Source organism: Channa argus, chromosome 16 (assembly GCF_033026475.1).
Source record: "Channa argus isolate prfri chromosome 16, Channa argus male v1.0, whole genome shotgun sequence".
Taxonomy (NCBI): Eukaryota; Metazoa; Chordata; class Actinopteri; order Anabantiformes; family Channidae; genus Channa; species Channa argus.
In genome coordinates this window covers 8,383,680-8,411,081 of record NC_090212.1, presented here as the reverse complement: position 1 = coordinate 8,411,081, position 27,402 = coordinate 8,383,680, and the positions used below count along the sequence as shown (strand labels likewise).

The window sequence follows — 27,402 nt, the reverse complement described above, 5'->3', positions numbered from 1 at the left end:
TTTTTAATACAAATCTTTATTTTTACATTGCAACAAAATTTCCTTAGAAAAAATTGAATCGCATTTATTCGGGGTTTTCTTAGTTTTTTTTGTAATTCTGTGTACAGATGCTACAGATTGAGGTTTGCAACAGTATACTGTACTTTATTACACATTTCAGTGATGGCAGTAGTTTGTTATTGCTTGATATTACTATTATCAGTATTTATTTATGTATGACATAAAACAAATTTCCATTCATTGAATGTCAAAAATGGACTGAGCAGAAATGAATGAAATGTGGATGAAATATTCCGATTGTGATTGCGTTGGTTCCAAGAGACTTGCTAATTGGACAGATGTATGCAATAAAGCAGAGTTGTCATGGTAAATACCTGATATCCCATTTATTGGCCCAGGCAGGCACCACTTTGAATGCCTGATTGGGAATTAAAGCTTGTGTCAAGTTAAGGTGTTATCTACACGCCTAAATGTCTTAATTAGTCACTTGGGAGAATGCAATCTTAAAAAAAAAAAAGAAAAGAAAATCAACAAATCTCTCAAGGTTGTTTCAGAAAAACTTGTAAATGGAAACAAAACACAACGCTAAACCCCCTTGGTAACTCCACTTAGCTACTAACACCTGGGACTAAATTAGCATGTGACCACAAGCGAGAAAATGGAGTTCATTCGGGACCAGATTCAAAAACGCCCATTCAGTGTAACTAAAAATGTTTTCTTATCAGTGACTCAGCATGCCCTCATCCTCCGTGGACTACTTCATCTTCTCCCTGCTAATTGAGCACACCTGAGAATGATGTGGCTTAGACTATCACCTGCCTTGCACTGTGCAAAACAGGAAGCAACTTGTGGTGACTTATGTTTTCCATTCCCTGCATATTTGTTATGAGAATTTTTTTTTCCTGCTTAGGCACGATTAATCAAGTGGTGATGTCTAACGTGTGCAGATCTTCCTAGAACATGTCAGTGTTATTACAGGCCTCCTTTCAGACTTCTTGTTGTTCTTGCCCAATGTCAAAATATAAAATCACAACAACACGCACTCTGGCTTTTGTTTGCTCACAGTTATGTAACATCTTAACACAGGTAGCCCTGCCATTTGAGCAGTTGGGGATAACGACTACCACAGGGACAAAAGTACTTGCTTGATGAATTTGTATTCAGCAACAACAATCATGTATCTGTGTGTCCCTTCATTTCATCTAATGCCTTTTGATTTGATACAAGGACACAGCAGTCACAGGCTGAAAGGAGATTTCACACACCATCCTTTCCAGGAATAAGGCAGCAGCTGGCCCACTGTCACTGTGTAACACTGGAGTGTTTGTATCACTGCTGAAGTTGAGCTGAGGTCACTGTGGTTGTGCTATAGGAAAAAGCTACTGTCACATTAAACAGCACAATCTTCCATAAACTTCCAATATCAATGAGAGTCACTTTGTTTGTGTTTATTTGGACAGGATAAAAACTTACTAACTGGGTGTTATATGTTTTATTTGTGACAAGATGGAGGACACATGGCAAGGAAGACTAATGATAGCGAGACAGAGCGGGATGAGAGAGAAACTTACATGCAGCTGAAGGCTCTGACAGCACGCCAGGAGCTGCCAGTCATGAGGGCAGCCGATATGTTATTGGTCACAAGGCGGCCCCCTCAGTGCCTTTGTTCCCTCTGCTCTCATCAGTTATCCCCCTGACTCAAGCCTGCCAGGCTGCCTCAAGCAGATGGTAAACAGTAGGTTGTTCCTTCAGCCGTCAGATTAAGGGGGCAATAATATCAGTTCTCAGTCTGAGACTTTGGACAACAGAGAATTAGTACCTACAACGTGACCAGCCTATGTTCTTTTGCCACGGCCATGGGTGGGTGGGAGCAGCTCAACAGGGAAAGCAGCACTGTAGAAATCTATGATTCTTGAATATTGTTGGTATAGTTGTTTGTCTTATGATTTACATATTTTTAAAAGTTAATAAGTTGAATTGCTTACCGTAATTGTTTATAGGTGTGCATTTAAATTCTTTCATGCATCATTAGCATTCATATTATTAGCATCTTGTGTTGAATGCTGTTGTGTGTGTCCTGTGACATTAAATAAGCTCACCAAATCAAATTTCTAACAGCATTAGTCAAAATGACTCGAACTGTGCCCAGCAATCAATGGGTCTGCCGAGGGCCTAGGACCCAGGATACAGAGACAGGACAAACTAACCATAACTATAGTGTGCAGGGAGCGGAAAGCACTGAACTCGAGAGTGAGGGGTGAGAAACTTCACGAACATAGAACTGGACGAAAACGCAAGCAGAGGACCATGATGCCACCAGGCAGATGTCCTCCACCAACACACCTCTGAGCAGAGCCACAGAGGAAGTTATTCCTCTTGTGGAGTGTGCACGAATGCCTTTGGAGGGCTGGGCCACAAAGGAGTGATTCCTGAGAAATTGATTCACACAGTGAGTGGGCCAGGTGCTGAGCCAAAAGATGGAGTCCCACAGAGTATTGTACAAAAAGGCGCTCGGACTATAGCAGACGTGCATTCCACATAATAGGCTATGCCATGTACCGGGCACGGCAGATGAGAGGAGGCTTGCTTTTCAGAAGTGTGGGGGGGCATGCAGAAACCCTACAGGGTTATGACTCTCGACCTGAAAGAACTAGTAATGCACTTGGCCATGGAGGCAGGATTAGATCGGAGAACAGCCAGACTGAGGTCTCCGCAGATTGAGGGACACTGCACAGATACTGAAAGGGCAGAGAGGTCACTCATTCTCATCATGAAGGTGAGGGCCAAGAGAAGCACTGTCTTCCATGACAGGAGCCTGAGGGGAACCTGATCCAGCGGCTCAAACGGGTGGGCCACCAAGACACAGAGAACCAGAAAAAGATTGATTGACAACTAATTTTCAAATAAGCGAGTAATTTATGAATTTGATTGGATATACATGTAAGATGGTTTGCTGAGTGACCGCTCAAATTTGACTAATCGAGCTATCAAATTTATGTAGGATGGACTCTTCGGCGAGCTACTTGGAAAGTGGCCAAGAGCTACCGGTAGCTCCCGAGCAATGTTTTGGAGACCCCTGGCTTAGACATTCGTGTAAGAAATCTCAAGTTAGTTGGCCCAACTTATTAAACAGGTGTGTTGTTTGAAAGACATTACACATTATACCTAATTTTAAATTACTTTGTTTGAAATAATAATTCTACTGCATGCTAAGTAAACCATAAGTAAATTTGTAAGTACTGGTCACAGTTTCTTTGTTGACGTGTAAACTAAATGTAAGTGTGCTACACTTAATAGAAATTTGTAAGTAGAAATACAATATTATTCCAGTTTACTTAGTTTTTTCAAGGCAATCATTTTGCATTTTGCTAAGGTTAACTAATCAGTATAGGCTATTACCATACTAATCTAAATATGAAGTTTCAATTCATTTTTTGCAATATAAGCAACAGGACTTGAATCTGTGTAAAGCAAATACCTTTGACATGCTAAGCCCGGGCACTGTCTCACGTGAGCCACCTGTACCCCTGCCTTAATCTCTCAGGTCTGATGAAAAATCCTAGATGGAGGACCAGAGAGCTGGTCTCTTCATCTCCCACCTTACAGGCCACATTTGTGGCCTTGCAGGCACACTCACCTCTGACAGCTCAAGAAATTGTACAAACAGACAACAACTGAATTTGATTTGATGGTTACATTGTGTTGAGATGGGTAACAGGCTACTGCACCTGGAGTAAAGGTTCTGCCCCACAATCAAGTCCACAAAAGAAGCAGCAGCTACAGGTTTGACTGGGTCAGATGGAAAAACGGGGAAAAGGCAACTTTAAGACAATAACAAATGTAGGTTTCGTTTCAAATAATTTCTCAGCTGCTGATATTATGGTCAATCACTATGGACTAAGAACTAAAGGTAACTAGTCTTTTTATGTAATCAACTTTTTAAAATCACATTTGACATATTTTACAATCCTCTACATTTTAAATCTTTGACTCTAGAGGAGACAGAAGACAACATTTTGACAGAGAAGACCATTTCAGTCAAACCTCACCTGAAGACTTAAAAGCACTGTAAATGACTACCCTCTGTGCTCTATAAAGGGACTTCAGTTCTTTTAGAAGGAACAAATAAGCCTGAGGACCACAGCCACCCATTTGCTCCCCCACATGTTCTGCCACTCACGTTGCTCAGCGTTCACCTGCTGGTTCCTGTTGTTCCTTTTTTAGTCACATGCAATATACAGTAAACGTACCCCTGTGTAAAAGCATAAGCTTCACAACCAATGAGCAGCGGTATTACTTTGAAAAGATGCACGTGGTGAGTCATTTGCCTAAAGTGCATAACTTAAAATGCATGTTGTCATGACATTGTAGGTATTACAGTGGAGCATAATTATTTTCACACCCACCATTCCTATTGGCTCCTGCTCCATGGAACAGGAAAAACTTTAAATAGCGGGAAACATTTCTTAAACTTTGACATCATTTTAAAGTCATTCCACTCAGAGATGTGGTTGCTTATTTTTTTAAAATATTTTTTTTAAATATTAACCCAACATCCCGTTTTAATTTGCAAAGTGCATGATGTCACTGTTGCACCTAAATATTTTGAACAGAGTGGACTAAAAGATATAATTAGCTAACTGAACTGTCAGACATGTTCACAGGTGCATTTTTGTTTTGACCTTTGAACAGTGCTATTTCCTCAGGTTTTCTGTCTTTACCCTAAGGTAAGCTGAATGGAATCTTTATGCTGCCTCATATAGTTTTGTAAATCACTGCAGCACAGCCAGTAAGTGAAAACATCTCTTTTTGTTGTCATTTTGTAAATGACTCATTGAGCCATTTTGTTTTCAAAATGTAAATCACGTAGCTTGTTTGATATGATTTAGAAAAGCTCTATAATTTGAATTTATAATACAGCAGAAATAAGTGCAGTGTGTCATTTTCAGCCCAAATCAGACACTCATTTCAGAGAGGTTGGGTCCAGTGGAAACATTACCAGGCAACAAGGTATCCACATCTGTAGAGAGTGTCAGAGCAAGAGCAAGAATAAATCACCCAACTTGGATCTTATGGCATGAATTATGGCTCCAAGAGTGCCTGCAGAATATGAAAAAAAATCACAATTCAAGTAACCATGAGAGTGCTACAAGATGTTTGTGTGTGTGTGTGTGTGTGTGTGTAATGGTTTCTATCTAATGTGAGTATAGTCCTTAATACACGCAGGGAATTGCAATTTGCATCACTGAGAAGGTGGAGGTGGCTTTTACAGGCCCTCAGTGCACATGTGACACACTGGAGTAGAGGGTGACTGACTGCAGAGAGATCAACCTCTTTGTACACATTAGGCTGCTAATCCCCATCAATAACCATGACTTTAATAAAGTCTATAAGGTACCCTACAAAAAAACAATGCACCAATGACGGCATTTAAAATAATATAAAGGAATCTATACTATAGTCTCTTGTCTTTTCCACAGCTTTTCACCATTGTAAAGTTAGTATAAGTACAGTATGCAGGTCACTGAAATATCCAAGACACACATGCAGCCTGTGACAGAGCAGCCTCAGTGGGTGGCATGTATGTGGGTGGCATGGGTGCTTAAGATCCATCCGGGATGGCATCCACTTGAAGCCAAGTTGGACTATAGATCATGACTCCCACCTTCTGTGGGGCCGGTGTGCTTTCTCAACAGGAAACAAGAACAGTATTTCAGTCTTTACACTGCTCTGTGTACCTCGCAGTGATCTTGTTTTTTGTACTCACCTGACTAAAAATACCAAAATACCATTTCTATTTTGTGGCAATGTTTTAATATTGTAGTTTGCAAGGCAAACTAGAACATTGTGCAGATTTGAGTCTTTAAATTGCAGGGTTTAGTTTCTCAGTTATTTCAAGATTAAAATAGAGCAACTGGGAACAGGCTGCAAAAGAGAAAAGCTAGAACAGTCCTGGTGCTGCCAAGATTCAGTAGGTTTGAACTGATGGCCAGTGTGGCTTTTCTTTTGTGATTGTCTTGCAAAAATAATGTTTTCAAGGTGAGATGATGACTGCAGTACCCCGTTTGGTAATATTACAGATAGCACAGATTTAGCATATATCTACATGCATCCGGTTTTATGAAGCATTTTACAACCTAGGAAATGACAGTGAATCAATATAAGATTTTCCGGTCTGAACATCTGCTTCAGCACCTGCTCTTTAATTTTGTGCATGTTTGTTGTCGGAAACACTTCCTTCCTTTCTTTGGCTTTCTGTCTTGTGTGAGTGAGCACACAAGTGTTGCCTTGTGGTTAAATATCTTGCTCAGGCCATCAGGCCATCCCTCGCCAGCTGGTCTGAGAAAGTGCTGCCAGAGCTGTCTTCATATTATGCAAGATTATTGGGCGAGTGATTCAGGGCTGACTGGTTTCGCACTCTAAAGCTCACAGTTCATCAGTGTTGTACATGAGGTGACGGGATTCTCAGGGACAAGCTGTGTGTCTCAGACGTGGTTTGTCCAGATCCACCACTTAAAAGACACTTAAATGTCGCTCATGTCATCTGATTCAGGAGAAGGTTGTCACACCAAAAGGAAATCGGAGATATCGACAGATTGCTTTGGGTGATGAGTCAGAGAAAAGCTGTGTTCATTAATAAATGCATGGATGGGTGTGAAAACACATGAAGTAATATGTGCCTCTCGTTGATACAACAGATTGTCCCACGCCCTGTCATTTACCAAATATGGTAGGAACATTTCTCAGTTTCTGCTCTTTTACCCAGATGACCTGGGCTGTCTGTGGTCCACATGCCTTTATTCAGGTTCTCTTGTTAAAGAGCAATACAGATCTCATGTTAGATAGAGATAAAGGGCATTGAAATTGTGTGGTATTATGAATTAGTCACACTATATTGTGGCAAATTATACAGTAGAGGGATTGCACAGAGACAGTCAGAGCGCTCCTATGTAGCTCCTGTTTTTGACTTGCAAAATACAATTAAAATCAGATTAAATGCTAATATGCAAGTAACTGTACTCACTAAAACCTCTTTTAAAAAGCAAATGGAAACATATACAGTGCAATATATAGTTTATTAGGAGCTCATTTCAAGACAAAATAAAAGCTTTTCGGCATAGGGAACATTCACGTATTAGTGCTGTGTATTTTGTGTTTAGTAGCTTAGTAGTACCAGCATTGTGCATGTGATTACAATACAAGCATTTCACGACATTTTGCCTTAGTTTAATTGAGTATCACACAAGCAAGATCAATCGGTTGTGAGTTGTCTCAATTCAGCCTGCAGACTGATCAGTTTTTTTCACAGAGTGCTTTTAACTTTTGCAACTGAAAAAAAAGTAAATAAAAAAATGAAACTCAAATAAATCTAACTTTTGTATTTAATGTGTTTTGTCTACAGCACATCTGTGCAAATCACTACTGTATGTCTCAAAAACACAGAAAAGCACTCTCTCCATATGAATAGCCTTTCTAAAAATGATAACTTCACACAGACCTTCTGTAGTGGAATAATCAACTGTTTTATAGATACACTTAAACTATGTAATAAACTGAAAGAAGATACAATAGTGAGAATTATTCTTTTAATTAGGTGTCATGAATCAAATAGATATGTTTAACCCAGGAAGACGTCTCCATAGAAGCCCACACCCTCCACCTTCTTCTCTCCAGCCTGGTCAACCATTTCAGGGAAGTGAGCACCCACACAGACATTAACAGTCTCCTTCACCTCTGATGGCAGAGACCTCAGCTTCTGTGCATGCTCCTTCAGGGCCTCCTGATTGAGCTGCAGACACAGGGATGGAAGGATATTCCTTTTCAAAATAACTCAATTATATTGTTATAGTTTCTTTTCTTAATCACGTTCTTATCATTATGACTTGATTTCTGTATTGAAACAATTAAAGATTGAAGATTACTGCTAACTTCAAGCTATAGACAACTGGCTTGAACCCAACTGACAAGTTGGGTCTGTCTGGTCAGTAGTCAGATTATTTCTCTCGCAAATTATATAAATTAGTGAACTTATCAGCTTTATTTACCTGACAAATATTAAGTTCCAACTAGACCTCTATATTCTAATAGGGTGAAGATTTCTGTTAAGTCTTTGCTGGATCTACTTTACCACCACCACTTGCTAGACTCCATAGGATTCTGTCCTCTTTCTTATCTTTCTTATTCGTCTACACCTAAAAAATATGCTTCGCATCACTGGAGTCTAATCAGCACAACCTCTTTGTGAATACATTTTCTTAACCAGACTACTTATTGTGATCTCAGACTGACCTCAACCATAAATTACCATTACATTTGGTCAAATGTTCTTGAGTTGTTAGTTTTTCCCCGTGACAGCCTAACCCCCCAAAAAACTAGTGATGCCAATTCAGGTACTAGAAGGCCAAGGCCATTAACATACGTAGTTAACCTTGTCAGCGGAGGTGCAGGAGCACATGCAGGCCATCAGCAGACAAACAAGTTGTCCTTATTTGTCTCTCTGTTTTTCAATCCTCACTTGATTTCCTCCCACTTTTCACAATATCAGAAACTGCATTGGTAAGCTAATACTACTGGTGGGACACACCATCACACCATCCATCTGGTGTTCACACGTCAATGTCTAAACTATGTAACGCCTTTTTTCTTTCTTTTTAATTCCAACTGCCAAGATTTGACAAAGCAAAGCATTGTCATTACAAAATGATCTGACATTAGTTACAGCGGTGGGTTCTTCACTGTACTTTCTCGGTCACACAAAGTGGATGTGTCACACTGCAGCATTACTTATTATCACTGAATGGACAGATGGCCACAGATGACAATGTATTCAAAAAACTGGGATTCGTTTTTGGCAAAGTCTCGATTATAGATGGGCTTATCTGCATGTGTTTTGTGTGTAGTTGGACAACATCTTGTCATAGAAGCCACATCGATCTACTCGTGTAACTTTCCACAGGGAACCAGAACCTGTTGAGGAATTCCTCTACCTGTGTGTCCACCAAAGGAACCATGTTCAAAATTAAAATCCACAAGATTTTAGTGGAAGGGACCCAAAATCTGATTTTTGACCCAAGAAACAGGGGACTTCCGGATGGCAAGTCCTTGTTTTTGGGTGGGGTTTCTGATGCTCAAAAACATAAAAAAATAGTGTTTGTATTTCATTTTACATTTACTCCTCTAGCTGTTTTTTTTAACTTATTGAAAAATAGTTCAACTTGTGTATTGTCTTGGTTTGGTGGACAATTTTTTTCTTTTTTTTTTCGACTTTAAAGTTATTTGAATCTTGAATCTTTAACTATTGGCAAATCTGTCATAGATAATTTGATAATGTTCAGGTGCATTGGAAACACAAAAAGTGCAATTTGCTAAAGGGACTTTTGGTCTCTTGTGTTTAGTGCCAAAGTCTTCGAGCAAAAAGAGCTACGGGTCAATAAAAAGTCCTCCTTTGTAACAAACACAAATGTAACTTGGCGTAAATGTGTATACCTGATGAGTCAGGTTCTTGATTTCTTCCAGTGTAGCTGCTTGTTTCTTCATCAGTGCCTCTTGCTGTGGGCTGTAATCTGAGGACTGTAAGAACACAATAAAGTACAATAGAACATGTCACTATTGAATAATATATTGATTTGTGGTTTGTGTCTGTGTGCATTTGGTATCAAGTGAAGGCTAAACACTGTTTGCAAGTCTACAAGCATTTGCTCTGCTCATGTCTCTCCCTCTCAGTGTATGTATATCTGAAGAGGAACACTCCTGTGGGAATGCAACCTGAGCAAGAGAATCAATACAGTTAAGTAACAACAGGTTAGACTTGTCTAGCTCAGTTACACTGAGCCTGTGTCATTACATTTAACACTGAGGTTGTGGTGATTTCACAAGGGATGGTTCTAAATAATTGTAGTAATTAATGGGCAAATGCTGATTAGGTAGATCAAAATATGCTGCACTGTGACTCTAATGTGTGGAGAGATGACAAGGGGTTTGCTGCCATCCACATGGAGTCGATTGGAGAGGAGCAGCGTTAAATGAGTCAGAGTCCAGATTCATCAGGTCTGAATGTTGACAAGCCAACAGATGAATAAGAGCAAAGCTTGATGAGTCACTGACCACACATGGATTAACAGGCTCCCTGTAAACAGGTTCTGAGTAAAGGACAAGCCTGGGTTATAGTCAGGGCCTACTGCCCTTAACTCTTTGGATAAAAGGTCTGTGTACCTGTATGTAGGTGGATTGACTGAATGGGTGTGCATGCTCACATGTGTGTACCTACAGAAAATGCGTGTGTGTGTGTGTGTGTGTGTACTCACGTATGTGTGTCAAAATGATAGAAATACAAGTGTGTGTCTAAACATGTGGGTGTACTCTATGTGAGCATGTGTGCAGATACATGAAAGAAAAACACTGTTACATGCCTAAAGTGATATTTTGTCCATGTTTTATTCAAATTTTTGGACATTCGCTACCTCTTTGTAACCATAGTTACGCCATTTAATACATGTGCTGAACAGTGTTGTGACATTAATACTGTTATAGGTACATGTGAAAATGGAAAATAAAGTAATCCATACAAATGTATAATTTTAGACCACAAATAAAATAAGGAAAATTTCACATATGAATAATTTCCCTTAAAGGAAAAGTTTAGTAAACTAAGCTTATGTGCTGTCTTTAAGCAGTAGGGCAGTGGTTCCTAACCCTGGTCTGCAGGGACCCCTTAACTGCTTGTTTTCCATCTCTCCCTACTCAACTAGTGCCCTACCCACTACTGATTACCTGGATCAGGTGTGTTCAGTCGTATAGAAGCCAAAATGTAATCAGCACTAGGTAGGACACTAGTTGGGTGGGGAGAGTTGGAAAACAAACAGGGCAGAGGGAACCACTGCTGTTGTGGGTAACGTTTGTTAATTATATATTTATTGTATCAACGTATGCTTGAGTTCATATCATGTGTAGAGTTACTGTTAAAAAGCTTTTTGGGACCCAAACTCATTAAACATCCTGGTACAATGTAAGCCAGTTGTTGTCCTTCCTTAAGGTTTTTGAACTAGGTTTGCCCCTCTAATTAATGAGCGAGGCCAGTGTAAGGGATACTTGGATCTACTTCTCCCCTGACACTGAAGAATCAGATGTCACTATGGCTGATTTGCTGGCAATCTCTCCATTTTAGCCAATCCTAGCTGAGATGGAATATTCAAAAAAGGGAAGAGTAAGGAAAGAATGAGTGCTTAAAGATTTATTAAAACTTAAAAATAAAATGCTGCGCAGTTTTATAAAAATTAATTTAACAAGCAAATTAGAAGACATCATGACAAGCAGTCAGTCAGTTAGCTTAGCACCAAGACCGGAATCAGGTGTAAACAGCTGACCTGCTTCTTTCAAAAGCTAGCAAAATGCAGTCAACATCTCTAAAGCTGACTATTTATGTATAGTGTTGTGTATGTTTAATTTCGGCAACAATACATGTGTAAGAATACATGTTGTGTTATATTCTGAACTATTTATTGAGCAAATGCCAATTTTGTTGAGTTTCTGATGGTTGCTTGGAAACCTCAAGGAAACATCAGGAGTCCAAAACGCCATTTAACAATGACTATTGTTTTTTTATTCATTGAAAACAAACAAGCTGTAACATTTTATGTCCTTTAGGAGATAGACCACATCTGTCTTCATGCTAAGCTAAGCTAACCCACTGGTGACTGAAGGGTAATATTTAGGATGAAAACAAGTGTGTCATCTATTTCTCAGCAAGGAAGCCAATATATCTCAGAGTGCCCAACTTACCCAGTTGCACAAACATCTCTAAATCTTCTACTTTCAGTCTAGCTCTATACTTACCGCACCATCAGATGGTACAGTTTCATCCAACACTTCTGTGCTCATTGCCCTTTTCAGCCTAAAAGGGGATAATTATTTTTTTCAATTAGACCTCTTGTACATAAAGTTAAAAATCATTCAAATCCAACAAGGTTTATTGTGCAGCGCCATGTGGCTGAGATGCAGAGAGCTGAGCTGCTCTTCATCATTTGTCTTTTTTCTTTTCTTTTTGGACAAGAAGTTGTAATTCACTGAGTGAAATAGCAATTACTAGAAGCAGAAAATTAAGTGAAGGAGAGGTCATGCTGGGAACTCACTTTGCTTTCTCTGAGGAGGGACATTTTAAGAGCATTTTCTTCTTATTTTCTTTGGATTCACTGCAGAACAGAACAAAAACAGAACATAAACTTAATATCGCAAAATTACATGTAGAAATAACAATTTTTATCTTAGAACTGAACTTGCAGATCTGTCCGTTTCTGATGTGCTGTTTTCATGTAGACGAAAGTGAGGCTTAAATGTAATGTTATATTGTCTATGTGGACAGGTAGATGGCAAAGGCTGCCTTCATTTCCCTACTGCTGCTTAAACACCTGTTGGATAATGGTTGTCCTGAGCTCACCATCTGCCGGCTGGGGAACTGGGATAACACACACATACAGTATATATAACAATATAAGCTAGCCAAGGAGGACTAGAGGACCTGCACATTGAGGTGATTCATTCATTATTTGAGGTAATCTTTTGCAAAATGTCAAATGTTTCACCTCAGACGACACACACACACACACACACACACACACACATACACACACACACACACACACACACACACACACACACACACACACACACACACACACACACACACACAGTGTCACACAAAGGTCCCAAGGCACAGATTGGACAGACTCGGCATGTGCCAAATGTGCTGCATGTGTGCTCACACCTCTCCAGGGTCTTCAGTTCACTGATGTGTCTCTCTGTGGCCAGCTCCATCAGCTTTGCTAGTCTCTGTCACAACAGAAGAATGAAGTGACACAGTCACAGATAAGGTAAAGCTGTAAAAGTCTCAATACCTCCAAATAAAAATGCCTGTGCAGTGTGTCATTCAATTCTTTTTTCTTCAACCTGAGCAAAGGTTTAGCACTCTGACTCTAAGCTTGACCAACACACTTGGCCTGAGACCTGTAAACGAGACACTAACTGTCAGCTACCTCCACAGCACTTCTACACTGAAGTCTGACTCCGTCTACTGAGGTGCCAACCTTTGAAAAATTACCTTATTGACCCCTCAGTCATGCAGATTCAGAGCACCCCAAGTACCTGGGTCTGATGTATAATCAATAGAGCATTTAATGCTCTGGCTTCTTGCCCGTGATCCAACACACATTGAGTGAGGTAACATTAAGTGCTTCAAGAGAGATGTGTCGTGAACCGTGGAAATTAATCCTATTTTGGGGTGAATCATTAAGTATAAAAAGGACAGCTGGGAGCTCAGTATGACAAGAATGGCGGTGGGATGAGGAACATGGACCTACAGTATAACAGGATAAGGAGCAGGTCTTGACATTCAGGTAGCCATTTCAAAAGCCTTCAGATGGGGATGGAAAGAAAAAGAAATTGATGATGCTTTTCAGAAAAAGCATTCAATTTAGGCTTTTATATTGCTAAACAGATTAATCTGTTTCAATTGAAGATGCAAAACAACTGATCAAACCACTAATTTATGACTTGAGATAAACTTAAATGAGAATTTAGATCCTTTGCTAAAAAAAAAAATACAAGTAAAACCACTGAATTCAGTATCATCAGAAAAATGTATTTAAACATCAAACTACATACCTTTTATAGTATAGGTCTTATGTGTGAGACATGTACATCCTGATTATTTGATTGTTAGTACTTATTTATTTACAGTGATAAAGCTTTTTATTATATGGAAGTCATTTCAGTTGCCTCGATAAAATAAATGATTAGGTAATTTTACATACAGCATAATTTCCTGTCATGACATTAGAAATATTTTATTTTTTGGGATGTAAAATCTAAATTAACAAATATCTCCTAACTGATGTCAAGCTAGTAGTGGAATAAAACGTATTATATTGAAGAGGACATTTTGAGTTACAGATTATGGAAAAACAAAATACCTTAAGTGTATACTTAAACTACTGTAATTGAACTTTTGGACTTTAAATGTAAATTTTTAGTAACGGATTTTTGGCCACTAAGGAACAAGCTGTAGCAACTGACCTATTATCATATTAGAGGACTTTATGGGGCTTCAAGCAGCTGCTGTTTGACAGATCCAAGAAGCAGGAAGAAAGATTTTCATTACTGTTCAATGTCAGCCTGCTGAATATAAGCCCAATATTCACTGAGGAATCATGTTTTCCCATTTCTCCATGAAATATATTAAGACTCCCAGTGTTAATATTGTGGCCAGTCTTCACTATGTTTAGCAGCAGTTTACTGACTTTGGCAACCACTGGATGTTGGGCAGGTGGGGTACAGGTGGTTTTAGCAGGTTAAACACAGCTGCCACAGAGTGGACACAACACAGATTAGAGCAGTGAGAGTAAGCCACAACTTTAAATAGTTAATTTGTGGGTTCTAAAACACTGAGCTGAAAATATGATGCAAATGCTCTCTAGAGCTGAGTGAAGCCACAGAGTTGGGTGATATTTCTCTGAGTTCATCAGAACAAGTGAAATTTCACATTAAACATAATCAGTGGTTCCATTGTTAAAATAAACATACTGATGAGCATAGCTTTTAGTGCAGTGCGTGGGTTGAGTTACTTTCCCTAATTAAACTAAACATTTTAATGAGCCAATGAGTTTTAAAGTTGAAATTGTTTAGACTAACCTCTGTAGCAAACTGCTCTTTTCTCTTCTTCATCTGATCACACTGCTCTGTCCACAGAGCTTGCAGCTCAACCTGCATTTTTTCCTTCTGCTCCTGCACCCGCTCCGTCTTCACAATGGAGTCAGCAGTGTTTCCCCCTCCACTGGAAGACACGATACAACACAACAGGAAACATGCAAAGGAAACAGAGTTTACCAACATTTCAGAGCGAGCAGGGACTGCCAATCCTATACAACAATGTTCATTTGTCCTTGACTAACGTGTTGTCCTAGGATTAGTGTGGACGTCTGCACGAAAAGCAGTGAAAACAATGTTCGTGTAGTTGTTCTCTTCATCCTGTAATATTCAGCTTGAGCTGTGAATTATTGGGCCTATAAATATAAGCTCATTAATAACAGAAACCCAAACAACAACAACAACTTCATTAGTGGGTCAACATTAGAATTAACTGCTTCTTTGTCATTGGTGAATGACTAAACATAAACACTTGGACAGATGGGTCTTCTTACTCTGAAAGGATTCCATGTCACCCCTCCTTCACTGATACTATTCAACCTTGACTCAACTCTCACCTTTTTTTCTCGGTTAACATTTCTACTGTGAACTGACTGACACACAAAATAACAACAAACAGGAGAAAAATAAACACTCTTACTCTTTTTTTTTCACCGAGGCCTTCTTCTTGATTGTCTTGAAGGACTCAGAGTATTTCTGAATCAGATCCTCTCCCTTTTTCTGATTCTTCTTCTCTGCTTCTTTCATCTCTCTCTCCTGACGCTTTATGACCTTCAGATAGTTCTTGTGCTGTGTCAATTCTTCTGTAGTTACAGTTGAAGGCTCTGCAGCATAAAACACGCAATACTTTGGTTTGTGAACTCTCCTGTTTGTGTCTGCAGTGGATATGTATAAATAAAAATGTATTCAACAGAAAAAGCCTTCAATGTACTGACAAAAGGAAAACTGTAATGAGTGCAGCCCATGAAGCACTTCAGTGTTACCTTCACTGCTTGTTGGCGGCTGAGATGAGTCACTTGGTCTGGCAGACTCGGGTGATGTACTTGGCAGACAGGGCGCAACCACAGCACCAGGCTCCACTGGAGCACCTTCTACACCTGCTTTATGATCCAAAGCAGGCTCTGGGTTTGTGCTGGAGTCATTCACCAGTTCCTCTGTTGTTTCAGTAGCTGCCTCTGGCTCTGGAGCCACTTCTTTTTCAGCGTCCTCAGGTGGGGGAGTGGCTTCAGGTAGGGTCTCAGTCGTTCCTGCTGGGCTTTCAGCGGGAGTCATATCAGGAGTTTGAGGAGGCTCCACTGCAAGTTGGGAAGTATCTGTAGTGTCCTCTGCAACTGTTTTAGAGTCGTCTGCACTAGCTTCTGGTGGAGGTTCAGATGAAGCCTCTGCTAGAGGAGCTGGATGATTCAGTCAAACAGCTTCTTAATTCAGTGCTAAAGCCGCACTACAAGAGTCAGCATCTTACAAAAAAATATGAACAGTTCAGAACAATCATTTTATTACCTGCGACAGCAACTTCACTTTCCTTAGCTTTGTCAGTGGAGGGTTGGGCCTCAAGAGGCAACTCATAGGGAGAAATATAGTCGGACGAAGACTGGAAGAACAAGCACATCACAACATAGAGAGCCTGGTGATCTATAAAGAAGTGAAGTAGTGCTGCAAAAGTTTTACACTACAACTAGGGATAACAACACCTGAAAAAACTAAGTCAAGGTGCAACAGTACTACAGTACTTAGCTGGAAACACGGAAACAAGGAAACACGTTGCCCCTAAATATAATATATAACTAAGCTTCAGACCTCCTATCAGCCTCAATGCAACTTTTAGTTAGTCATACCTGCAAATTGGAGCAAAGTTAAAAGCTAAAGGTGATAGGTCCCCTCTTCTTGGGGTCATTTTAGAAAGGCTACATGAACAAAGACATTATTATTCCTATTTATAATAACTTTTAGTAGACATTAATTAAATATGCTGTAGCATCTTTTTGTTACCTCCTTTGGGGTCTTTGTAGTCTTCTCAGTGCCCTTTGTTGGGTTAAATAATGCATCTGTGAAATCTGAAGCACAATCAAATTTGTCATTGTACAATAAAGCAATAAGCTAGCATTCAACTTTTACTAAACTAAAAGAAAAACAATATGCTACACAGATCTACATATCTATTATTGTCCCTGACTGTCACTTTAGCAACACAGATTAAAAAGTTAACCACCTGCGAAGGCAGCAGGAATATAGTCCTTGACCTCAATGTACACAAAGAGAGCAGGCAGAGTGAGTGGCATGTTGCTCTCACTGCGCAGGCAGATGTGATGGAAGCCTGCCGGGCATAAAATAGTTCTCTCTGAGTTAAAAAACAAAGCAGCACCCCCCCCAATCCAAAAGATGGCAAAAACAAGTTGGCAGACAATCTGAGGCCTCAGATGACTCAGTAATGTTTTAAATTATGTGGATTATGTGATGCATTAGGTGTTTTTGTTAATTTATTTCATCAACCTGATTGGATGGCGTCCAGAGGGATGATCCTGTGTCCCACAAATTTGCCATTTTCTTCATGGACTACAATTCGAAGAGAAGCCATCTCTGGAAGAAGGATCTATTTAAAACAACAACAAATACACTACAATGAATTGCAGCAGAACAGCAGTTCTATTGGCTGCGCTTACACACAAAAAATTCACACTCATATGTATTTGTGGATATTTGAACATGTTTAATGCATTAACACACACCTTTTCGAAAACAAAAGGCTCTTCATTCCACACTGGATTGATGGCATTGGGTGTGGTGGTCCACTTGGTGCGATATTTCTTCTTGGGATCTCCTGGCAGTCCAATCACCTCCACTTCTACCCCTGTTTTCACATTCTTGTCAGACAGGAACTGGCCCGAATAGATCTAATGAGATGTGATAAAATAGAAACAATGGACAAGTTCCTTCACTGTTACATTTTAGCATCTAGCTTTCATACCAGCCCCCCTTAACATGGATGGATAAACTGAGAGAATCCTCAGTGAACCTGCCTTTATTGTGAGTGTGCTTGCCACAACCGTGTCAATCCTGTCACAAAAAGGGTCAAATTTCTTATCGCTGCGGCGCATAACATCATGCTTGAGTAAGTAACCCGTTCTGCCGTTGAACTCAAACAGAGCCATGTTTAGCTGCATGGGGAAATCTGAAAATAGACACAAAAAGCCACTTCTCTTCAGCACAAGGAGGAGCAGGGAGGCTTAGCCTGGGCAGCTCAAAGAAGTGCAACACTGACTCACTGTGGTGAAAAGCAGTAGCTCAGGTTTTAAAATATGACATTTTGAACATGTCAAACTCAAATTTAGATTAAATAAGACCTGTAAAGGCTTCAGTCTTGTAATGTAGTGGAACATGTCGGGTCCAATTTATTGAGTGTCTGTTTTTACCCATCGTCTGGTAGTTGAGCGCCACCATCTGGCAGCCTACGTTCCAAAAAGGCTGGGGGCTGTAATTAGATGAGTCCATTCTTGTTCCTTTGGGGTAAATCCTGCTCATCTGCCTCTTATTGTATCTGTGAAAGATTGTTAATTAAGGAAGCACAGTTTCAAATGTCCCTATATGTATGTTTAAAATAAGCATAAAGCAACTTATAATTTGTGTGCTTTTTAATGAAATGTATTGTACTTGCACACAGTAAGTCAACATGTGCAGCACTTTCAATGGATACTCTACAAATTCAACAGCATTCTTGGCCATCATTGCTTCCCCTTTGGTCTCCACAAAAGATGAAATGACGTAACTCTTGTTTTTCTCTAGAAAAGAAAGGAAAGTGAGGAACATAAATCACACTCGCACATAACTCACACTGACTTTGATTTGTTTACATGCACCTGTGCTTTCTTTTTAAGTATATGTTGTGAAATCTGTTCTGTGTGGTTAAAACGATGGATGACAGACATACTTCTGGCATTGTCAAAAGAGATGAATTTGTTGGGCTGGATGTAGTTGACCAAGGATGACATTGCCTCGTACGCTGTTACTTCTTGTCCAGCTGTGCCCTGTGGAGGATTGAGAGTGAATTAACTGATGTTTGAACTGTTCTGGCTGGATGGAGAACATTTTAAACAAAACTGTCATCATCTACCTCATCTGATGTTTTCATTTTCTCTTCATCTTGTTCCTCTGTGTCCTCTTGTTCCTCAGTTTCCTCTGCAGCAGCATCGCCCTCTGCTTAAACACACAAACATCAGTATGTTACACCTATCAGTCATTAACAGCTGTTTTAGGAGTTTAATCTGATTGGAACTGATGTCACTCCAGCCTACCTTGGTTATCTTGAGGGGCTGGTGCTGGGTTTGTGGGTTCCTCAGAAGTGCTGTTTGTTTCCTGGGTGGGTACAGCTGTGGTTGTGGTCTGGTCATTGGATGCAGTGGTTTTCTTAGTCTGGGCTGGCTTTTCCTGGCTGCCCTTCTTGTTCTTGATGAGGATCTTACCCAGGAGCTCAGATGGGCTGGGGATCTGCTGGCCTGGCTTCAGCTGGATGTTACAGATAAACTGTCATGCTAGTGGCTCAGGCTGCATTAGTGCACTGAGCTAAATGCAAACACCAACAGGCTAAAATGACCATATTTATCACGATCACCATTTTTAGTTTTGTGAGTTAGCATGGTAAGATTTACTCATCAGCAGTGAACACAAAGTTCAGCTGAGGCTCCTAGGCAGACTCAGGGTGAGAGCAGGAGAGGTGACTGCAACCCCTGCTGTCCACAAGGACAACTATGTACTGCAAAAGTGGCCCCCAACTTCTCCCCCAGTGTAGAGAACAAACAAACAAAGTCCACAGTGGAAAAATGCACTAAGGCACCCTCTAATGTGCCTCCCTGGTAGAGCAAAAATGAAAAAGTGCCCTCTAAGATGCTGCATTACATTACATAATTAAGTGATGTAGCCTTTTAAACAATCGTGCATTGTTGCAGTCTGCTGATAACAGGGGCCCTATTCAATTTTTCCCCCTTGCCCCTCAGACAGTATGAGCCTGCCACTGCCGAGGCTGATGGGAACACCAATAACATTTGGTAATGAAATGAGTTATTTCAAAAGTTAAGATATCACCAACGTGATATTTTGATGCAAATTTAAATGGGGTGACCTGTTTAATATTTGTTAAATATTTAACTGAAAAACAGCTGTGTCAACCTCACGGTGATGAAAAATAAATATGGGTTAGGTCCACAAATATTTGAAACAATTTTAACATAATTCATCTAATTTACAGATATTTTGGTCTTAACTAAAAGATGACTACAGAATTACTGTTACAATTACAAGCTGTTTTGGTAGTTAACCAATATTTTCTCTGAGGGCTGGTGTTATATATTCTCAGCTTTTCTAGAATCTTTGCTATGGCCTTGATATTATCTTAGACATTTCAACACATGCTTTCTCTGCCTCAGGAATAACCTTTAAATGCTCATACATGCACACACACACACACACACACACACGCAGGAATAGGTGAACAGTGGCTGCTGAAGTAAATCAGTGGGATGTGTGTGGGAGCATATGTGGGTCATGTCTAGTAGAGATGAAAGTATGCAAACATGAAAGTGGAACCATTTTTGCCTTTGGTTAGCCTGCAGAAGTCAGCTGAGTTGCATAGCATAATATGATAATATTTTTCCTTATTTATCAGACAAAAGGGGTTTGGAACACCCACTTATAAACTTTCTCTAACTGTTATTTAGATAGGGGGTTGTGTTGCAGCAGTGTACTCACTGGATATTTTTCCAGTGGCTCTGTTAGCAGGGCATCACCAAATATGGTTTTGCAGTAGTTGGCCATCTTCTCTTGCTGTTTCACCCTGGAACAAAACAGAGTACCACCTGTTACTATATGCAGTTATTGCCAGAATGAAAGGTTCAATTACATCCTCAACATGTTTCCATCAATATTCCATTTGGGATAATGGCATCAAAACATTATTACATTTTGTTAATAATATTACATAGCATGATTTGGAGAAAAAAGCTCTTACGAGTCAACGTGGTTCTCAAATGAGAGGATAACCGGGTACTGTGATGTTTTGAAGGCACTCTCGGCTATGGCCTCAATTACATCCTGTTGACATCACAGAAGACAAGTATTTTTTATGCATTTTAATAGACTTTTATTAGAATTAGATTAAGAATAAAGAGAGTAAATACAAAACAAAAGTGACCTGATGACACAGCAGCAATAAAGCAATCAAAATTAATCTCAGAAAGGATTAAAACCAATAGTTCTAGCATTTGTGTCAAAACATAAAGACAGAAAATCATGACAAACAGTGAGTTAGCTTGTGTGTAACTAATGTATCACATTTGGCTGGCAGGCTGTGCCTGGGCCTCTGCGACTGTGGCCCTGGCTGCCCTTAAATGGTAGTGTTGAGTTGCTAGAGGAGCCTCTCGGCCTCCATGTGTGTATGTGTGTGTGTTCAGACCATTAGAAAATGTAATCACAAAAATGATTGTAACACTCTTTGGTGACTGACTGCATTTAGAAGACATCATACTAAAACAATGTAAAGTATGTGCTGTAGGGGCCATTTGCTATAAAAGTCCAAATATTTATGAGTCAGCAAAGAAATTGTCACTGGTTGTGGGTAGAACTCAATCAAAATATGTTTAAATTTCTCAAGTGCTTCATTTTCAATGTTTACTTGTTTTTTCTATGGCTTAATCCGCCTAAATTTTTCAGCTTGGGTGTTGTCAAATTATCGTATTTTTCTTTACTTTGCTTCACCTTTGGTTGAGGTGTCAGTGGGAAAAAAAACTATATTAACAAAAAAAATAAATAAAATCACCATTTTAACTTTAGCTTGTTTACTGTCAAGTTGAGCCAGGTACCAACTTTGTCATGAGGAAAAATAACAAAAGAACTACTGCAAAATCTCAATCTCATTAACGTATTTGTTTACATAAATTGTGGATACAGTGTGCAAAATTAAGAAAAGTTTAGAATTTTTATTTTTTTTTATTTTTAACATAGTCTAGGTGACTCAAGTATAACCACCTTAAAGAGGATCTCAGTTGTCATGGTGAAGCCGTGTGTAATGATGGGCTCTTCATCTGGAGGTTTGCCCTTCCAGCAGTCCAGCTCCAGACACCGACAGCCTGATAGCAAACACTGCCTGTACATCTCCGGAGAGGATACGCCAGAGAACTGACCAGCTGCAGGGTAACAGACAGAAAAATCTGTAAACGTTCCCCAAAATCTATCATCAAAAATGCCATGGCTGTCTACAGGGACATGACATTATTGTAGCCATTTAATACTTACCTGTTAGGTACGTGTTGTGGGAGGATTTGATGAAGTAGTGGGGTATGGGTTGAGTCATGTCTTGACTCTTAGCTAGCCTGTCCTGCATGACAACAGACGTCTCTGACCCCATCAAGTAAAACAAAAGACCTTCTGGAGAAATCAGACCTGCAGATGAATAAGAGAAATGTTTTATGCATTTTAAACAAACATATATAAAAGGAGTGTTATTCATAACCAGACCTTCATAAAAGAAACTGATCATCAGGGAACCTCACCTCTGTTAGAATTTGTGGAGCAGGGTTCATATTTATCAATCAGAGCCTTGATCTGGTCCTGCCTCAGACGTGGAAAAAGCTCTTCATTGAGCCGAGAATCCCTTTGTTTCTCGTTGAGGAACTTTGTGAAATTCTCCTTAGTCATGGTGGGTTTGGTGGAACTGGAGAGCACAGTGAGCCATAAAAATCACATCAGCATTGCAAGTAATGTTGCTTACGGCCATCACATCCCACAGCCCATTTCAGGAAGCTAATGCATGAGCTGGGGGCTGTGACTAGCCATGCATGAGGTGCGCATAATGTAATTTAGACCATTTTGGTCTGAGTATGCTTCTAAATTAGAATATTTTGAGAAACACATTTCTGAGCTTGTATTTTTTGAAGAAAAATGACTTTAAATTGTTGAGATAGTTAACGAACTTCAGTGATAAATCAAGCTTTATTCAGCCATATCAACAGAGGACCAGTGAAGCACAGAACAGACTCACTAAGAAGTGAAGATCTCGTAGATCTCAGGCCGAGGACAGAGATGTGTCAGAAAGGTCTTGAAAGCAGATTCGGTGAACACATCAGGCTTTATAGTGTCATACTGAAATGTAAACACAAGTATAACATCAAAAAATAGGGAATTTAAGGTGGACGTGTTTGGAATAAAGCATAACTATTGAGAATAGTCATCAGGAGATGAATGGAAGGTTTAGTTTCTCACCTTTCCTTTTGGGAGGTTTGCTGACGCTAAGGCACTTTCCACTCTCTTCTTATCGGCAGGAAACATCTTGTAAATACTGAAAAATGCAAAGTAAAACATTGAGCAGCAAATATGAAATCTACTGTATAAACGGACATCTGCGTGCCACCCTACACCTTCAGAAGGCTGTTGTGTAACCTACTGTTTCACTGGGATCTTGCCGTCCTTGTTGGTCTGAAGAGAAAGGCGAACATATCTAAGATGATAAAACAAAAAAATACAAAGGAATTAATCATACCGTGCATTACTTTGACACTGTGTAATAAGTAGGGAAATGACATTGCATTGTGGTCCCTCATCTTCTACAATCTGACACATGAGATGACATGACATTCACTCACATTTTATCCAGCAAGACTTGTCTGCAGGAATTGTTTCTTGCAGCATTGTAGGCGATTCCAAGAATGTCATTTGCCCAGTTCTGAATTAAAAAACATAATCCAATGTTACACTTACTGTTAACATGAATAGCGTTTTATGTGTCATCGAATCTAAACCAATGTACAGGCTTTTAAATCCGCACAAATTTACCACTAGAGGGCATTAACAGAATAATACCTTAGGAAATCAAAGCGGTGTATGTTGCCTTTGAACAAAGCACCATTGCTGATTATATTGCATTTAATTACATCAGGATATGGCAGTCATAAAGTCTAATAAGCCCTAAAAGGAAGAGAGAGCACCTTATATGGGGAGAAACAAGCACTCACTGTTTAATGGACAATGGTGTGTAGCAGTGTTTAAACAAGCAGAGGGGATCAGTGACAGGAAGGGTAAACAGGATGGACACTGTGCCAGTAACACACTGGGTCAGTGTATACAGTGGTTTATTACCTGTGTCACTTTGTCTTTAGAGGCAAAGAAGTTGTGATAGGTCAGATTCACTGTGTCTGGACCTGAGACGATGGTCAGGGTTTTGGCGAGGTGGTTGCTGTCTGGGAAATCAAGGTTGAACACATTGCGGACCTTAGGGTGCTGTAAAAAAAAGAGGAGAACCAGTAAAATTATTCGAAAATATTGGCGCTAAGTTTCACAAAAATAGACATTATTGGCTCCAATAGTTGTATATAAGCAAATCTGCAGCATTGGAGAAGCTGGGAGTTTGTTGAACACAGGCAAATGTTCTGACCTGATCATGCAAACGCATGCATGTACACACTGAGACTCATGCAGTCGCTCACACACAGAAGGATTAATGTGCATAAACAGAAGCAAGAAGAGCAACGTTTCAGGCATTGATTTCCTCTATATCAGTCATTTGAAGCACAGCGCTGATGTCACCACAAAGCCATTTTCCCAAAACTCTGCAGGGGCCTGGGAGAAAGAGCCACTTCCAGCACCCCAACTGGGATAATGCAGTGCTCTGTGCTCTCCCGAAGGGGAGCAGATTTCAGATTTCCCCTCACACGTGAGGGTTCATGATTGCTGCATACCGCAACTCTCTATGGATGCCAGCAAAGAGTGGAAAAGAACTGAAACTACAACTGTCAGCTTTCAATACACACACAAACTCACTCGCAGAAAACTCACATCATGACTCACTGTGTGGTACGGTGTTTATGTTTGTTTGTGCATTTGTGAATCTGTGTGTTTCTGTAGTGGGAGAGCAGCCTGGGTTCATGTGGCCATTGCCTTTTTTTTTTGCAATGCAAATATGCTGCTGATACTAATGGGCAAACTAAGGGCTTGACGCTGTATTTGCATGCCAGCGGAGATTCTTGGAGAACCACCACACCAGTTTGTCTTAATTGACAAATCAGAGCACTGGTTACTACATTTAATAATTACATCATACTCACTTTGGGAAGTTTTGCATATTTCCCTGTTCTGGTATCTCTGATGGTAGCAACATCCAGAAAGGTTGTCTCCTAGAAACAAGACAGAGAGAATCATCTTTAATAGTGAATTTGACATTTATGCGCCAGTCCAAATATGGATTGAGATACAAATCCTCGTTTGCCAAAGTGCAAAAACTATGGGATTTTCTTTGTTTGTGTGATAAAGATTTGATTGAAATGTTTTGAAACGTCACAAAAGGGAACTTTTATTTATGTTCACATCAACACTTGGCTACAGTGTGCCTGAGCAGTGACTGAGCCCAGATACACAAGGAACACATCTGACGTAGACTTCATTGGTTTGTGATGCAGAGAAAACCAGAAAGTGCTTTAATGAGAGAGAGCGAGAGAGACACTGATAGTCCTCACAGGATGGTCAGCCCACATTAGCACTAATCAATAATCTCTACAAGATGTTGGGGCCGGAAGCGTAGTGTAGCTGTTAGTTATCCCACTGCTTTGGCAGATCTCAATCACATGCATATTACACTCACTGTGGATGTGAATTGCAGAACCAACTACTTACATCTGTCATCTTTTAATACAATACAGTTTTATTTATCACACATGGGGCAATTAAATTGGAGACGCTTAATTTGGAATAATTGCCTTAAGTGGGATGAATAAAGCTTTATTGTGTTGTATTAAAAGGTTGTGTTTGTCTAATGCATAACAAGCCTCTTCATTTTTGTTATTCACTGGATAGAAGTCAGCAATGCCCCACATTTATAATGTAAAGTAATGTGCAAAGGCATTCTGTTTTTCATTTTTCACACTCCGGATATCGATTACCTTGCTTTGGTTGATCCAGTAGACATAAAAACCCTTTGGATCCATCCTCATGGTGACAGGAATAGTCTTTGTGGACTCCTTATGGGAGACAGTGTAATATGTTTTAAACATTTAGTGAATTTTAAATCAGAAATCTGCTTAACTAGAAGAATTCATTTAAGTTTCCATCAGAGGTCATTAACTGAACATTGATGATCAGACATGATCAAAACAACAGTTGCGATTAACAAATTTACTGACTATTATATTGTTTACCAGGAAACAAAAATAACTTACAGGTAATCTTTATTAATTCACTTCTGATTTTCCTGAAATATTTACTCACCTCTGACCACTTGGTAAATCTTTCTCCTTTTAGAAGGTAGTCACTGACCACTGGAGGGTCTAGAAAGTATCTCTTCTTATTCATTTTGTCCTTCTACAGCAACCTTTCCTCCAGTTTTTTTGTTTTGTTTTGTTTTGTTTTGTTTTGTTTTGTTTTGTTTTGTTTTGTTTTTATCTTTTTGCTGAAACTGAAATATTCTGGCTATCTGGACTTACACCATTTTAACAAATGTGTAGCTTATCTCTCCATCTCTATCCAAAATAATCACTGATCTGAAGTTCAGTGAAAGACTCTGGCAGTAGTCAGGGCACACCCCAAGAAATATGCATTGCAAATTAAGTAAAAAAAATGTAGCATGAATAAAGGTGTACATGCTTCTTTTAAACTGCCTTTAGAATCAGAGCTCTAGGCTGGAAAAAGGTTTGTTTTCACATTGATTTGGTCAGTTCACACAACTAACATTAAGAACCCATAATTTCTTTTGCACCCTTTACTTTTAGCTATGTAGTAGTATGAGAAAAGTAGGACTTCAATGAGATAATGGAGGTAAAATAATTTCCATTTCTTTGTTTCCAAAGAATCAAAACAAATAAATGAATAAAGTATTTAAATAGCACTTACTGGAAACAGCACCTTCAATAATCAGCACACCTTCCTTCAATTTCACCTTATTTGAAGAAATTGTCTACAAAAATAGCGTCCACTGTTGCGTGTCCCATGAAACAGAGACAATGTTACATTTTTAAATATAAAGCTTTAACATTGATACCACCCATGCCCCTCACGGACATGTTCCATTTGCCCCGGTTCTGCTTGGGGTAAGGCAGGTATCTTGAGCAGTTATCTCAGCATTTATGGATAATTACAACCAATTTGTGTCTGAGTGGCTGGACATCACTTTAGATACGTGTGAAAGTGTTTTTCTTGTACTTTTGGCAAACTGACCCTTTAAGAAATGGTTTTTCACAGCTGCTTTTCACACATTTGAGGAGTTGCCATTTGCCAACAGCAAATCAGTGGATGGTTAGAGCTGCAAAATAAAACACAGAAACAATTACACAAGAAACTGAAGAAAAAGAGGCTGTTCTTCTCACTCTTGAAACTATGCAAACATCACTTGGTGTTAATGCAAAAGCAAAAGTTTCCTAGTTCAGTATAAATAAATAGCTGTGTGCAACATTACATACATCAGCAACAACTCCCCTGGACTTCATTTACATATCAACTTATTATTTTATTAAATGATACCACATCCTCCTGTCCAGGGTCATAATGGAGACGCATTCATTACTGCAGACAGGAACTGGCTGTTGTTTCAACAATAGAGGTAATTTGGATATCATTCAAATGCACCTTCAGACGATGCCATCACCTAATACAAACGTTCAACCGGGACCAGAGGAGTGACATCTGGTAAACCAGTTTATTTAGGATGCTAATGTATTTGTATTAAACATATTTATG

At 39.5% G+C, this 27,402-nt stretch overlaps 1 protein-coding gene across 3 annotated transcripts; it reads right to left on the bottom strand.

Annotated features, from left to right (window-relative positions):
* Positions 1-7,055: 7,055 nt before the first annotated feature.
* On the bottom strand, positions 7,056-26,217 carry plcb2 (phospholipase C, beta 2). 3 transcript variants are annotated; one of them, XM_067480792.1, is made up of 32 exons: positions 25,939-26,216; positions 25,614-25,691; positions 24,783-24,851; positions 23,818-23,958; positions 23,325-23,404; positions 23,126-23,179; positions 22,945-23,020; positions 22,724-22,824; positions 22,236-22,396; positions 21,979-22,125; positions 21,712-21,869; positions 20,696-20,778; positions 20,437-20,521; positions 18,987-19,197; positions 18,806-18,891; positions 18,623-18,719; positions 18,389-18,473; positions 18,108-18,232; positions 17,715-17,866; positions 17,424-17,588; positions 17,188-17,287; positions 16,907-17,011; positions 16,687-16,751; positions 16,198-16,288; positions 15,681-16,091; positions 15,338-15,521; positions 14,683-14,824; positions 12,761-12,825; positions 12,129-12,188; positions 11,833-11,890; positions 9,487-9,570; positions 7,056-7,789 (listed from the first exon to the last, which is right to left on the bottom strand). In XM_067480792.1, exons 1-32 carry the CDS (start codon positions 26,020-26,022, stop codon positions 7,619-7,621), a joined length of 3,774 nt encoding a protein of 1,257 aa, XP_067336893.1. In that variant the 5' UTR covers positions 26,023-26,216; the 3' UTR covers positions 7,056-7,618. The 3 variants fall into 3 exon arrangements, with proteins under 3 accessions (XP_067336893.1, XP_067336894.1, XP_067336895.1); XM_067480793.1 differs by having other exon boundaries at positions 18,806-18,888; XM_067480794.1 differs by lacking the exon at positions 16,907-17,011 and having other exon boundaries at positions 25,939-26,217.
* Between the last annotated feature and the right edge of the window lie 1,185 nt (positions 26,218-27,402).

Bases quoted from the DNA above. Each gene is read 5' to 3' on its own strand.
- plcb2 (XM_067480792.1), bottom strand. From the start codon at position 26,022: ATGAATAAGAAGAGATACTTTCTAGACCCTCCAGTGGTCAGTGACTAC. The intron at 22,397-22,723 runs GTGAGTCTGTTC...TGTGCTCTCCAG, and splicing joins TACGAGATCTTCACTTCTTA to TTCCACCAAACCCACCATGA. The intron at 12,189-12,760 runs GTGTGAGCACAC...TCTGTTCTGCAG, and splicing joins GAACTGAAGACCCTGGAGAG to TGAATCCAAAGAAAATAAGA.